The following is a 13,149-nucleotide window of genomic DNA, read 5'->3' as shown; positions in this document are numbered from 1 at the left end:
TATAATAGAGTAATTAAAGAACTCCTAGATAGATTGAGAAAGATTCTGTGTTCATAGACTTGAAGATTGTGAAGATATTGTAATAATTCAATGGTACAAGAGTAGTCTTTTTCAACAAATGATACTAGGCCTACTGGATATTTACAGAGAAAGAAAAAGTGAACTTTAATCTTTAACTCACACTGTCGCCAAATTTCACTTAAAATGGACAATAATAAATAGGCTCATATGTAAAAGTTAAAGGTGTAAAACTTTTAGAATAAAACCAATCTTTTCGTAGAAATATTTGGAACCTGGACAAAATTTTAAGACACCAAAAACACATACCAAAAAAGAAAAAATGAGGCCGGGCACAGTGGCTCATGCCTATAATCCTAACACTTTGGGAAGCTGAGATGAGAGGATCACTTGAGGCTAGGAGTTTGAAACTAGCCTGGAGAACATAGTGAGACCCTATATCTACAAAAAATATTAATTAAAAAAAATTAGCTAATTGTGGTGGTGTGTGCCTGTAGTCTCAGCTACTTGGGAGGATGAGGCGAGAGGGTGGCTTAAACCCAGGAGGTCAAGGCTGCAGTGACCCATGATGCAACACTTAATGCACTCCAGCCTGGGCGACAGAGTGAGACCCTATCTCAAAAAAGAAAAAATGATCATCATTTCGACCTCATCAGAATTAAAAACTTCTGCTCTTCAAAAGACAACATTTATAAAAGGAAAGGGTAAGTCAGGACCAGGGTAAAAATATTTGCAGCACATAACAGAGAACCCTTACAACTGAATAGTAAGACAAATATCCCAATTAAAAAACTTTGCACAGACATTTACAAAAGAAGACACCTAAATGTACACCAAGAAAGTGGAAAGATAGTCAGCATTATTCATCATTAGGGAAATGCAAATTAAAACGAAAATGTGTTTATGGGAGAATATATATTATATAGGAGAAGTCCTATTTATTTCTTTTAAATCACTGCTTATTTAGCTGACTCTTTAGTAAAAATATTTGAAATCACTTTAAACTGCTGGTAACTTTGATAGTTTTACTAGTTAAGGCACTTCCCTCCCATCTCTTTATTTGTGGCTCAAGATGCCAGATAGTGGCTCCTAAATGTGAGAGGGTGCTTAAGAATACAGGTCTATTCTGCTTACAAGGAATTACATTCTGGAGGTGGAGCCCTAGAATCTGCATTTCTGCAAGCATTGTAGGTGTTTATGATGCAGATAGATCACAAACAATTGTTTTAAAAATGCTGGACCAAAGAGTGTCTGTTGTTTAGGTAGTAGTTGACCCTAGGAAAACATTTTAAACTCCCAGAAATCCAAGAAAGCCTGTATGTTTGATTCATGGGTTTCCTGCTCAACTTTGACCTGACAGTTCAACAAGCAGTATCGACCATTTCCCACAAGATTTCTCGCATCTCTTCAGTTGTTTCCTAGCTTGAAATCAGAAAATAGTCTTCATTTATATCCAAATAAATCATTAGTATTTTAGTGAAAATTTATAAAACCAATTATATTGAGAGTTCAGAACATATATAATCATTGCAGAAAGTGTAAAATCATGCAATGTACTATCATAATGTCTCAGATTTTGTTGCTTTGAAATTGTCAAAGGGTGAGCCTGGCACACTGGCGTGCTGCACCTGTAGTCCCAGCTACTCCGGAGGCTTAAACACAGGAGTTCGAGACCAGCTTGGCAACACAGTGAGACCCCTGCCTCTCAAAAATAGTAACAATAATAATTTTTTAAATCAGGGAAAAAACTACAATGACATTAGCAAAGGGCACTGTTCTTTTTATTGCATCATCCCCAGTTTGTTTTTCAACATTACATATTTGCAGACATTTGCTTTCTGTTAACAAAGCACTAAACAGTGCCATGCGCTTTCTGAATAAACATGGGTAGCAACCATTTGAATCAGCTGTGGAGACATGACAGCTATGTTACAGCATTTTTGGTTTAGTTAACATAGGATTGTATGTGTGTCAGCTTGTGTTGTACCCACTCAGATATTAAACTGTTCCTTAGATATAGATCTGCTATTGTTTTGAAAATATGCTTTTATTTATGAGAAAATCATATTTTATATACTGTTGCCTCTGTCTAATATTCTGTGAGCACTTTGTAAATATCACAGTAAAGGTTGCTGGACATTATATCTTTGAAGCATTTTACAGGAGGTCTTTGCCCCAGCACAAGACATAAAAAGTAAAACTTACCTAAGGATTTGAAAGGAAGAATCACATTGTTACTTGCAGATGATTTGTCTACAGTGATCATCCAAGATAGTGCTCATTTTGGCAGCACATATAGCAACAGTGGAAAACTTAGAAGAATCTAGACAAACTATTAGAATTAAACTCAAGGAGACGAGGTATAAGATCAGTACATGAAAATCAGTAACTTTTTAATATAAGCACTAGCCATGTATGGCTACTTTATGACATCTCCATCTAGATAAAACATCTGAAATTTAAATGTCTGCAACAATACTCTTGAAAATCTGTCTCTTCCCATTTCCAACCCACTTCTTACATGTCATGACTGTGTATCTAATGAAAATCTTAGAATAAATTACTCTTGCTTCTTCAAAAATCAATTATCAGCACAACCTGTTTTCTCAAGTTTCCAGATCTATCCAGGAAAAAGCCTCTGCTCTCTACTCTCCCTGGCAGCTGCCGTAGATTGTAGCTGCCATCGCCAGTTGCCTAAAGCACTCTAAGACTTCCCTGCTTCCCACTGTTGGGCTCTTACAGGAACTTCCTTGGTTCTTCACAAAGTAGCCAGAATTAACCTTTTAACATGTGTCAGATCATGCTACTCCTTTACCGAGAACCAGCTCGGTCAGGAGACTCCCACCCTGGTGGCGCTGAAGGTATTTGAGAGACAGACACCCAGATAGTCAGAATGGATCTGTCCTGGGGACCCACAGCCTGCAGGGCTGACAGCTCTCCAGACTGAAGGCCCCAAGCAGACTTTCATTCACATATTTATTTGCTCTTTGACAGGTGATTCTCATTAATACACAGGTGTACTATATAACTTAAAAATACATCAAGTAGGCAGCTGTTACCTGCCTACCACTAATTACAAACTGAAAGGATGCTCCACACGGGAGCCATGGGGGCAGGGTAAACTTAATGTTCCTCAACACTCCTTGCTCAAAAACACTGTAGTTTGTTACACTTAGAATAATGCATACTTCTACAGGGAGATCTGGCTCTTGTACCTCTGAGCTCAGCTCTTAGCTCCTAATCCTCCCTCATTGCACAATGGTCACTTCACCCTCCTTGTTCAACTCGCCAAATACATTCCTACTTTATTCCCCTAGATCTCTGCCATTCAGGTCTTGGCACTAGTGTCCCTCCTCAGAGAGGCTTTTTCTGTTCTATCCACAGCCCCAGTATGTTCGATTTTATTTTTAATACACACATCGTCACCTAATATATTCAATGTTTGTTCCCCCGACTAGGATGTTAGTGCCATGAGAGCAGGCACTTTGCTTTGTTCCCCAATGTAGCCGCAGGCAATAAACAGTATCTGGTACATAGTATACATTCATACATTTGTATTAAATGGATAAGGTGTATGCTTTTTTACCCCACCTGGCCACTTGAGACATTTCCATTTGCAATTTGCAGAACAGCCTCTTGGTTCTGTGAGAGAAAAACACTGTATCTTAATCTCCTTTTTCTCCAACATCTAACATAGTCTGTGTGTATATGTAGGAATTAATGACTTACACAGTTATGCCTTATACTTTATTTTTCCTTGATTTGAGATTTTATGTAAATTTGAGTTTCGTATTACTTAAACTGATGAGCTGAAGAGCATCACTTGTTTTAAAGGAGCCAAAGAGTGTTATTGTTATGTCTAAGAAGGGCAGAAAGTAAGAAGGAATAGATGCTGACACTGTGTTGCGAGGAATTGTGCCTTCATGTCCCAGCGTCTGCAGTTTTGTGCTTTAGTAAAATATAATCTTACATTTGGTGCTTGCTTTCTTTTTTTTTGTTTGTCATCTTTCCTGTTCAACATATGCAGAGGGGTTCTCAAGCAACACAAAAGAATATTCTAAATTGGTAGAGCCGAAAACATGTTTGGATTTTATTGCCTTCAGCTAAATTATTCTACTACTCAGATTATTTAACCTTTGTAGAATTGAATTAAAGCCAAATTTCCTCCATATTGTGAATGTCCTTATCTATTTCTAATTATTTCCTATATCTCCTAACTCCTAGATATTTCCTCTGTCTCCTGAATCCTGAATGAAATTACTGTATCATTTGGAAGCTTATATTACTGTGAAGTTCAGCGATGATGGAAATAAAGTAGTCTTACAAAATGGGTTTTGCTCTGACATCATTTCTTAGAATAAAAACATTAAAATCTATTTTGAAACTTAGTGGCTAGCTGAATTTCTGACTTTCACAGTATGTAAACACTTCATGTATGTGAACCTCCACCACCACCCCCTACCCCACCAAAGGTCTTGTATGTTTTATATCAGTGTTAGGCCCCAATGATGTCTGAGGTTTGCTATTCAGAAATCTATTTTATTGAGAATTTCTGGTATCAGGTGGGTTAGTTAGAAGATGCTACTCAGATATTTAGGCCAGGACATCAAGAGATCAGTGTATTCCAAATTCTCAGATGAAATACATATTTCAGTTCTTGGAAATTTCCATCCTAAATTCAATTTTGTTTAGTCCTTTGCCACTCTAGTTACAATGTGATCGTGATTTTTGTCTTCATACATTGTCTGCTAAATGTATATAGTTGTATTAACTCTTTATTATTCATCATACCTGTATCCGAAAACCCAAGTGACCCTATTAAAGTATATTGTTACCAATTATACCAACCAAATAAATTTCAGTAGTCTGCCTGAGTATTTTCTGTTTTCACATACCTTTGAATAAGAAAAATACTCCCACTTTTTTATTTTCTAAAATGTCATCTTCATTGGTTTTCACTAATTTAAAAAATAATGTACATTTCTAATAGATCATTAGACCCTATTTTTCTCAAAAAATGCTTTGTTATGACAAAAGTCAAGTGTCTGAATAGAGTTTGGGGAAACATATTTTGAAGAACTGCTTCTTATGTTGTTTTCTTTTTATTTACAGTATATCTCTCTACCGGGGAAATTGCAGGCCCATACGATTTGAGCCACCAATGCTGGATTTCCATGAGCAGTAAGTTTAAAATTTTTGGACTGTACTTTCCCATTAAACTATTATATGTACTTTACACACATTTGTATTGTCTTTTGCCTATGTTCTATCTATATGAAAAAGTTATATGTTCTAGTCATCAGGAAAACAAATGATATTGAATGCAGTTTGAAAATAGGAAGCAAGTATCTGTTAGGAGTCTAACATACAATATTAACTTTTAAAGCTTGAAAAATATTTGCATGTTGTAGTCTCTGGTTCAGAGAATCTTTGGAAGCACCAAAGAACTTATAGTTTAGCTATTTTGATTAGAACTTCATTTTTATTTTTATTATTTAAAATTTTTCTTGTGAATAAAATATATGCTATATGACCAGATAGTATTATCACCTACCCATACTGGCAGGTAAAAGCAGATGCGCAGATAGATGTGGTTCCATCACAGAACTCTGCCTTGATGAGCTAGGCAAACCACTGCACACCCTCCCCGAAGCAGGAGAGAACCCTAAGCCTTTAAGTAGCTGATACACCCAAGGGCCAGCAGAGCAGCTACATACCTGTGCTCAGCACCTAAGAAAGAGCCCCACAGTGTACCCCTAAGATACTTCCTTGGCCTTCCCAATGGCCCTGCACCTGAAATCAGGGCCTGAAGAACAGCCCTGTGGGCAACCCCCAGAATACACACCTCCAGACCAACCGAGCAGCTCTATGCCTATGTCCCAGGCCTAAGAAATAGCCCTGTGGGTTACCTCTAGCAAACACCTCCACAGGCCAGCCAGGCAGCCTTATGCTTACATCCTGGACTTGAGAAGCAGCTGCATAGGCTGCCCATGGCAGACACACTTCAAGGCCAGCTAAACACCCATGTGCCTGCACCCTCACCCTGAGAAACAGCCCCATGGGCCACCCCAAGCCAACAGACACCTAAGCCAGCAGAGGAGCCTTGAGACTACATCCCAATCCTCAAAAATAGCCCTGCGGTCCATGCCTGGCAAACATACCCCCATTTCAGCTGAGCAGCTATGCACCTGTATCCCAGGCCTGAGAAAGCCCTTTGGGCTACTCTTGGCAGGCACACCCTCAAGCTATCCGACTTAACATGTGCTTGTGCTACTGGCCCGAGTACAGCCCTGTGGTTTAGAGCCAGACCCTAAGTTGGCTAGATTCCAAGCTGCCTAACCCACTGTGTGGATGTACACATCCCTGACCTGAGAAACACCCTTGTGATCCAACCCTCAAGAAAGCTGCACCACTGCTACCAAAGACTCTCCCAGCCTAGGCTACTGAGATACTTGCAGGCGTCAGGTGTGACTGACAACTGAGGAAAGTACACAGAGACTACACTACAGTGCCCACCTAGACACAGATGCCTCAAAGCTAATGCACCCTACCAAACTGACATTCCAAGACTGGTTTATATGAATAAGTCTTTCCCTGTGAAATGTAGTCCATAAAATTGGAAGAAAGGACTTTTCAACCAGATGTATAGAAATCAACATGGGGACACATCAAACATAAAAAAGCAAGGTAACATGACGCCTCCAAAGGAAAACAGTAATTCTCCATTAACAGACCCCAATCATAAGAAAATATACTAAATGCCAGAGAAAGAATTCAAAATAATCTGAAGGAATCTCAATCAGATACAAGAAAATACAGATCAGCAAAATCAGGAAAACAATTCATGATTTGAATAAGAAATTCAACAAAGAGATAGGTAACATAAAAAAGAGCCAAACAGAAATCCCAGAGCTGAAGAATTCAATGAGTTAAATAAAAAATACAATCAAGAGCTTAACAGACTAAACCAAGCAGAAGAAAGAATTTCTGAACTTGAAGACAGATCTTTTGAAATAACACAGGCAGACAAAAAAGAAAAAAGAGTGAAGAAAGCCTACAGGATATATTGTATACCATGAAGTAAACAGATACATTATGGTCATTCCAGAAGGAGAAGAGAAAGGAGAAGGATGTAGAAAACATACTTCATAAAATAGTAGTGAAGTCTTGAAATTTGAAATGGACATTCACGTCCAGTAAACAGAAAGAATTCCAATTAGAGTCAACCCAAACGGGTTATGTCTGACACACGTTATAGCCAAGTTATCAGATGGTAAAGGCAAATCATTCAAAAAGCAGCAAGAGAAAAGTATGAAGTTACATATAAGGGAATTCCCATTAGACTAACAGCAGATTTCTCAGCAGAAAATTTACAGGTTGGGAAAGAATGGGATGATATATTCAAAATACTTAAAGCACGGGCAGGGGACCCACAAGCCAAGAATATATACCCTGCAAAGCTATATTTCAGAAATGAAAAAGAAGTAAAATCTTTCACAAACAAGCAGAAATAAAGGGAATTCATCACTGCTAGACTGGCCTTATAAGAAAATGCTCAAGGGAGTCTTACATCTGGAAATGAAAAAATAATAACCACTGTCATGAAAACATATGAAACTATAAAATTCACTGATAGAGCCCAAACACAAAGAAAGGAAAAGGAATCAAACCATATGAATGTGGAAAACCACCCAAGCACAAAATATAAACCATAAGAAAGGAAGTACGGAACAAAATATAAAACATCCAGGAAACCATATGACAGAAGCAAGTATTCACCTATCAATAACCTTGAATGTAAATAGATTCAGTTCCCTCATTTAAAAGATACAGACTGGCCGAAAGGTTAATACACCCAACTATATACTGCATACAAGAAACTCACCTCACCTGTAAAGACACACAGACTGATAGCAAAGGTATAGAAAAAGATACTCCATGCAAATGGAAAGCAAAAGCCAGCCAGAGTAGCTGTACTTATATCAGACCAAAGAGACATCAAGTCAAAAACTGTAAAAAGCAACACATCAAGCATTCTTCAGGATTGATCATATGTTAGGACACAAAACAAATCTCAAAAAAAAATTAAAATTAATTTTATCAACTATCTTATCTGACCACATTGGAATTTAAAACTAGAAATCAATAACAAGAGGAACATTCAAAACTACAAACAGCTGGAGATCAAACAACATGTTCTTAGGTGGCCAGTGGGTGAAGGAAGAAATTAAATGGTAAATTAAAATATTTCCTGAGACAAATGAAAATAGAAATACAATATGCCAAACCCTATGGGGCACAGCAAAAGCCATAGTAACAGGCAAATTTATGTAACAATAAATCCTACATTAAAAAAAAAAGAAAGATTTCAAATAACCTAATGATGTATCTTAAAGAACTAGAAAAGCAAGAGCAAACCAAAGCCCCAAAATTAGTGGAAGGAAATAAATAATGAAGTTCAAAATGAAAATAAATGAAGTTGAGACTAAAAATACCTACAAAAAGGGTCTGGAGGGGCACTAGGGAGGAAGTGGGAATGGTTAATGGGTATCAAAATAATATAGTGAATAAGATCTAGTATTTGCTAGCACAACAGGGTGACTACAGTTTAAAAAAGTAATTTAACGTACATTTCTTTTTTTTTTTTTTAATTGTATTTAGGCTCTGGGGTACATGTGCACGTCCTGCATCCTACAGGATTGTTGCATAGGTACATACATGCCATGGTGGTTAAAAGAGTATAATTGGATTGTTTGTAACACAAAGGATAAATGCTTGAGGTGATGGTTGCACGCATTTACCCTGATGTGCTTATTACATATTGCATGCCTTTACCAAAATCTCATGTAACCCGTAAATGTATACACCTACTGTGTACCCACAAAAATTAAAAATTAAAAAAATACAAAGTTTAACAAAAGGTTGGTTTTTTGAAAAGATAAAATTGACAAACTGGCTGGGTACGGTGGCTCGTGCCTGTTATCCCAGCACTTTGGGAGGCTGAGGTGGGTGGATCACTTGAGGTTGGGAGTTCAAGATCAGCCTGACCAACATGGAGAACCCCGTCTCTACTAAAAATACAGAACTAGCCAGGTGTGGTGTGCCTGTAACCCCAGCTACTCAGGAGGCTGAGGCAGGAGAATCACTTGAACCCAGGAGGCAGGTGGAGGTTGCAGTGAGCTGAGAGCACGCCATTGCACTCCAGCCTGGGCAACAAGAGCAAAACTTCATCTCAAAAAAAAAAGAAAAATTGACAAACCATTAGACTAAGCAAATAAGAGAGAAGACCCAAATAAGTAAAACTCGAAACAAAAAGGGAAATGTTACAACAGATTCCACAGAAATATAAAGGATCATTAGAGACTACTATGAACAACTATACACCAATAAATTAAAAAACTTAGAGGAAATGCGTAAACTTCTCAACACATACAACCTAACAAGATTGAATCAAAAAGAAACAGAAAATCTGAAAAGACCAAAAGGTAGCAAATTGAATCAGTAGTAAAAAAGTCTCCCAATAAAGCAAGTCGAGGACCACATGACCTCACCACTGGTCCAATAATTCTCAATACCAGTACCAGTTCTTCTCAAACTATTCCAGAAACTTGGAGAGAATTCTCCCCAACTCATTCTGTGGGACTAGCATAACCCTGATACCAAAAGCAGACAAAGACACAACAAAAACAAACTACAGGCCAGTATTCTTGATGAACATGGCCACAGAAAACCCTAACAAGACACTAGCAAACTGAATCCAACAACACATCAAAGCAATAATACACCATGTTCAAGTGGGATTTATCTCAGCAATGCAAGAGTGGTTCAACATGTGCAAATCAGTAAACATCACAGATCACATCAGTAGAATGAAGGACAAAAATCATACGATCATCTCAATGGATGGAGAAAAAGCATTTAATAAAATTCAACCCTTTATGATAAAAGTTCTCAATAAATTAGGTATAAAAGGAAAATACCGCAACATAATAAAGATTGTATATGACAAAACCACAGCTAATATACCAAATGGAAAAAGACAAGAATGCCTACTTTGCCACCGTTATTCAACACAGTACTGGAAGTCCTTAGCCAGAGCATTTAGGCAACAGAAAGAAATAAAAGGCATTCAGATTGGAAAGGAAGAAGTCAAGTTGTCCCTATTTGCAGACAACATGATCTTATATTAGGAAAACATAAAGACTCTACCAGAAAACTCTTAGAATGCATAAATTCAGTAAAGTTGCCCTGATCTGATCTCCCATAACTGTGTACATTTATTATATCTCAGTTAAAATAAATTTTTAAAAATACCAGAAGAAAGTAAAAACTCACCAATAATCTGCCAACCTAGAAATAAGTTTGAACTTTTATCCTTCAGGTTCTTTTTCTTTACACCTGTATTTATTTGTTGAGTTACAAAAATGTAACCATATTATCTCAACATACCATTTTTATAACCTGCTTTTTAAACTTAATATATTGTACATGCTTTTAAAAATTCCATTAAATTTTCTCTTACATTATTTTATAGTATTAAAGAACATCAAAATTTATGGGTATATTTGTTAAATTCACTTATTGTTTTTAATTGTTTTAAACTTATTTTTGTGATCAGTGCTGAAACTAATGATTTAAACACAACCATGACTGTTTTCTCAAGAGAGTCCTAATGAAAGGATATGCAGAATAAGTATTAAAGTTTCTAGTTTTAGTTAACCTTTAGTCTAGAGAACAGTTTGGTGTCATGAACAAGGAGCAACTTATAAAAGAATCAGTCTATGACTAGTGAGGAAATAAATGGGATTTCTCCTAGAGTCTGTTGCTGATTGTAGAGAACCTGAAATTTCATTAGCTGAGAGAAATTGTGGAAGATTTGTGGAAAAAGCGTAAGTGGGAAGATGAACTCCAGTACAAGCAAGGGTCAAGTGACACAGCAAAGAAAATTTATTTGAAGGACAGAAAAGGAGTATAGTTATATAAGTCTATTCCCCAAAGCAGCAAATTTACATGCTGCTCCAAAATAGTGGAAACAAACAAAGAAAAATCTTTGCTAGTCTGATTGTTTGTGTCCTCCCAAAATTCATACGCTGACACCTAATCTCTGATATGATGGTGTTCAGAGGTGGAGCCTTAGGAGGTGTTTAGGTCAGGAGTGCAGAACTCTCACAAATGGGATTAGTGGCTTTATAAGAGAGGCTCCATAGAGCTACTGTCCCCATTCTACTATGCGAGGACCCAGCTAGAAGGTGTCACCTGTGACCCAGAAAGAGGGCCCCACACCAGAACCCAGCCATGCTGACACCCCGATCTCAGATTTCCCAGCCTCCAGATCTGTGAAAAATAAATTTGTCATTTATAGTCCACCCATTCTGATCTTCTGCTATAGCATCCCAAAAGGACTGAGCCACCATTCTATTTAAAACTTTTTTTATATTTTTTTATGATTTAAAATTTTTCTGCATTGAGTCAGAAAACACTGAGTGGAGTTTGTTACATCTCACAAGTGTAGAAGTGGATCTGTAGAAGTAGCGGTTGCAGGCAAGTGTGAACCAACATGTGTTCAATCAGAGAAGCAGAACTGGTCAGATTTTAAGTGAATGTGTATGTATATATACACGACATGGATTTATAATAAGGAATTGGCTTATACAGTTCAGAGAGCTGGTTAAGCAAGCTCAAAGCCCACAGGGTCAGGCAGTCAGGAAGGGAAGATAGTGGGATGGAACCTCAAGAGCACAGACTGAAGCTTCTTGTCCACAGATAGGTATCCTGGGAAGATCCTAAGGAAAGGAGAAAAATTGCAGATCTAGCTGCTGTTTGAAGCCTCTTGGCTTAGAGAGGGCCTAAGCTTTCTTTGAAAGGGCTTCTCAGTGACCAAGACAGGCTCACCAAGAATAATCTCCTTTTTTATTAACTTAAAATCAACTGATCAGGGTCTTTAGTTGTGTTTGCAAAATCTCCCCCAGCAACATTTAGGTTAGTGTTTGAATAACTGGGAAAAGGTATATTAGGCTACAAAGTAGCTGCTGTTTCCCTTTTCTCTTCTGGCTCTAAGGAGAGAATATTGCTTATAACTCACCCTAACTAGAAACATACTAGAAAGAAAATCTGGGGACTATACTTCAGCCCAGCCAAGTTGATATCACAAAGCTATCCCATAGATACAAACAACGAGGTTCCTAAATTTAGAACTTCTGACTCTAGAAAATGAGAAGAGATATGGTTGAAAGAATTTGCTTAGCAATTTTAAGTTAAGGTTATTTTTGTGAAACTTCAAAGTAGTCTTGGGACAAAGAAAATGAAATTTTTACATTTTCACTGCAGAAAGTAAATCATCTGTGTCTTCAGAAAATGACTGCTAAAGGAAATCAGAGATATTTTAGAATATATCCTCTTTTAAAGTTATTGTATGTTTTTTTCACTCTTAGAAGCATAAAACTTGATTCAGATTTTTTCCTGCATTAACTACATTTATTTTTGGGGAGGCAAAAATAATCCTAGCTACTCGGGAGGCTGAGACAGGAGAATTGCTTGAACCTGGGAGGCAGAGGTTGCAGTGAGCCAAGATCGAGCCATTGCACTCCAGCCTGGGTAACAAGTGCAAAACTCCATCTCAAAAAAATGTTAAGATAAAAGCTGGACATAGTGGTATGTGCCTGTAGTCCTAGCTATTCAGGAGCCTAAGGTGGGAGGATCGCTTGAGCCCAGGAGGCAGAGGTTGCAGTGAGCTGAGATCACACCACTATACTCCAGCCTGAGCAACAGGGCCAGAGCCTGTCTCAAAAAAAAAAAAAAAAAAAAGTCACAAGAAAGAAACGCCCATCTTCTATGCCAGATATTGTCAGCATGCAGTGCCTAGGGTACTGTGGCAATCTTCTTGCAACCAGTGAGGGATCCTAGCCTGAGGACTGGTACTATTCAGTCACCAAAGACAGGCAGTTTGTCTGACAGAGTGGAAAGATGGAAAGAACCTGCATCCTTCATAATGTTATTGAACTGCTGAATTAATCAACCCTGGAACTGCCCTACTTTAGGTCTTTTTGTTTGGTGATACTTTGATCTGTTGGAGAGTGCATGGCACTGCTGACCTCTTCCTCCCTCTCAGATCTTTCCCTGCCTGTACCCTTG

At 37.8% G+C, this 13,149-nt stretch overlaps 1 protein-coding gene across 1 annotated transcript in view; it reads left to right on the top strand.

Moving 5' to 3' along the window:
- The window catches only part of LOC105730765 (transmembrane protein 131-like), a 94,974-nt gene that overhangs the window by 18,706 nt on the left and 63,119 nt on the right, over positions 1-13,149 (top strand). Inside the window, exon 3 of the mRNA XM_064371915.1 lies at positions 5,131-5,199. Coding sequence (XP_064227985.1) covers positions 5,131-5,199 — 69 coding nt within the window. The remainder of the gene's footprint in view (positions 1-5,130; positions 5,200-13,149) is intronic.

The sequence above is a fragment of the Aotus nancymaae genome, unplaced genomic scaffold, assembly GCF_030222135.1.
Source record: "Aotus nancymaae isolate 86718 unplaced genomic scaffold, 86718_ANA_hifiasm-v0.15.2.pri h1tg000221l, whole genome shotgun sequence".
In the NCBI taxonomy this organism is placed as follows: Eukaryota; Metazoa; Chordata; class Mammalia; order Primates; family Aotidae; genus Aotus; species Aotus nancymaae.
This window is presented reverse-complemented; position numbering and strand designations above follow the sequence as displayed.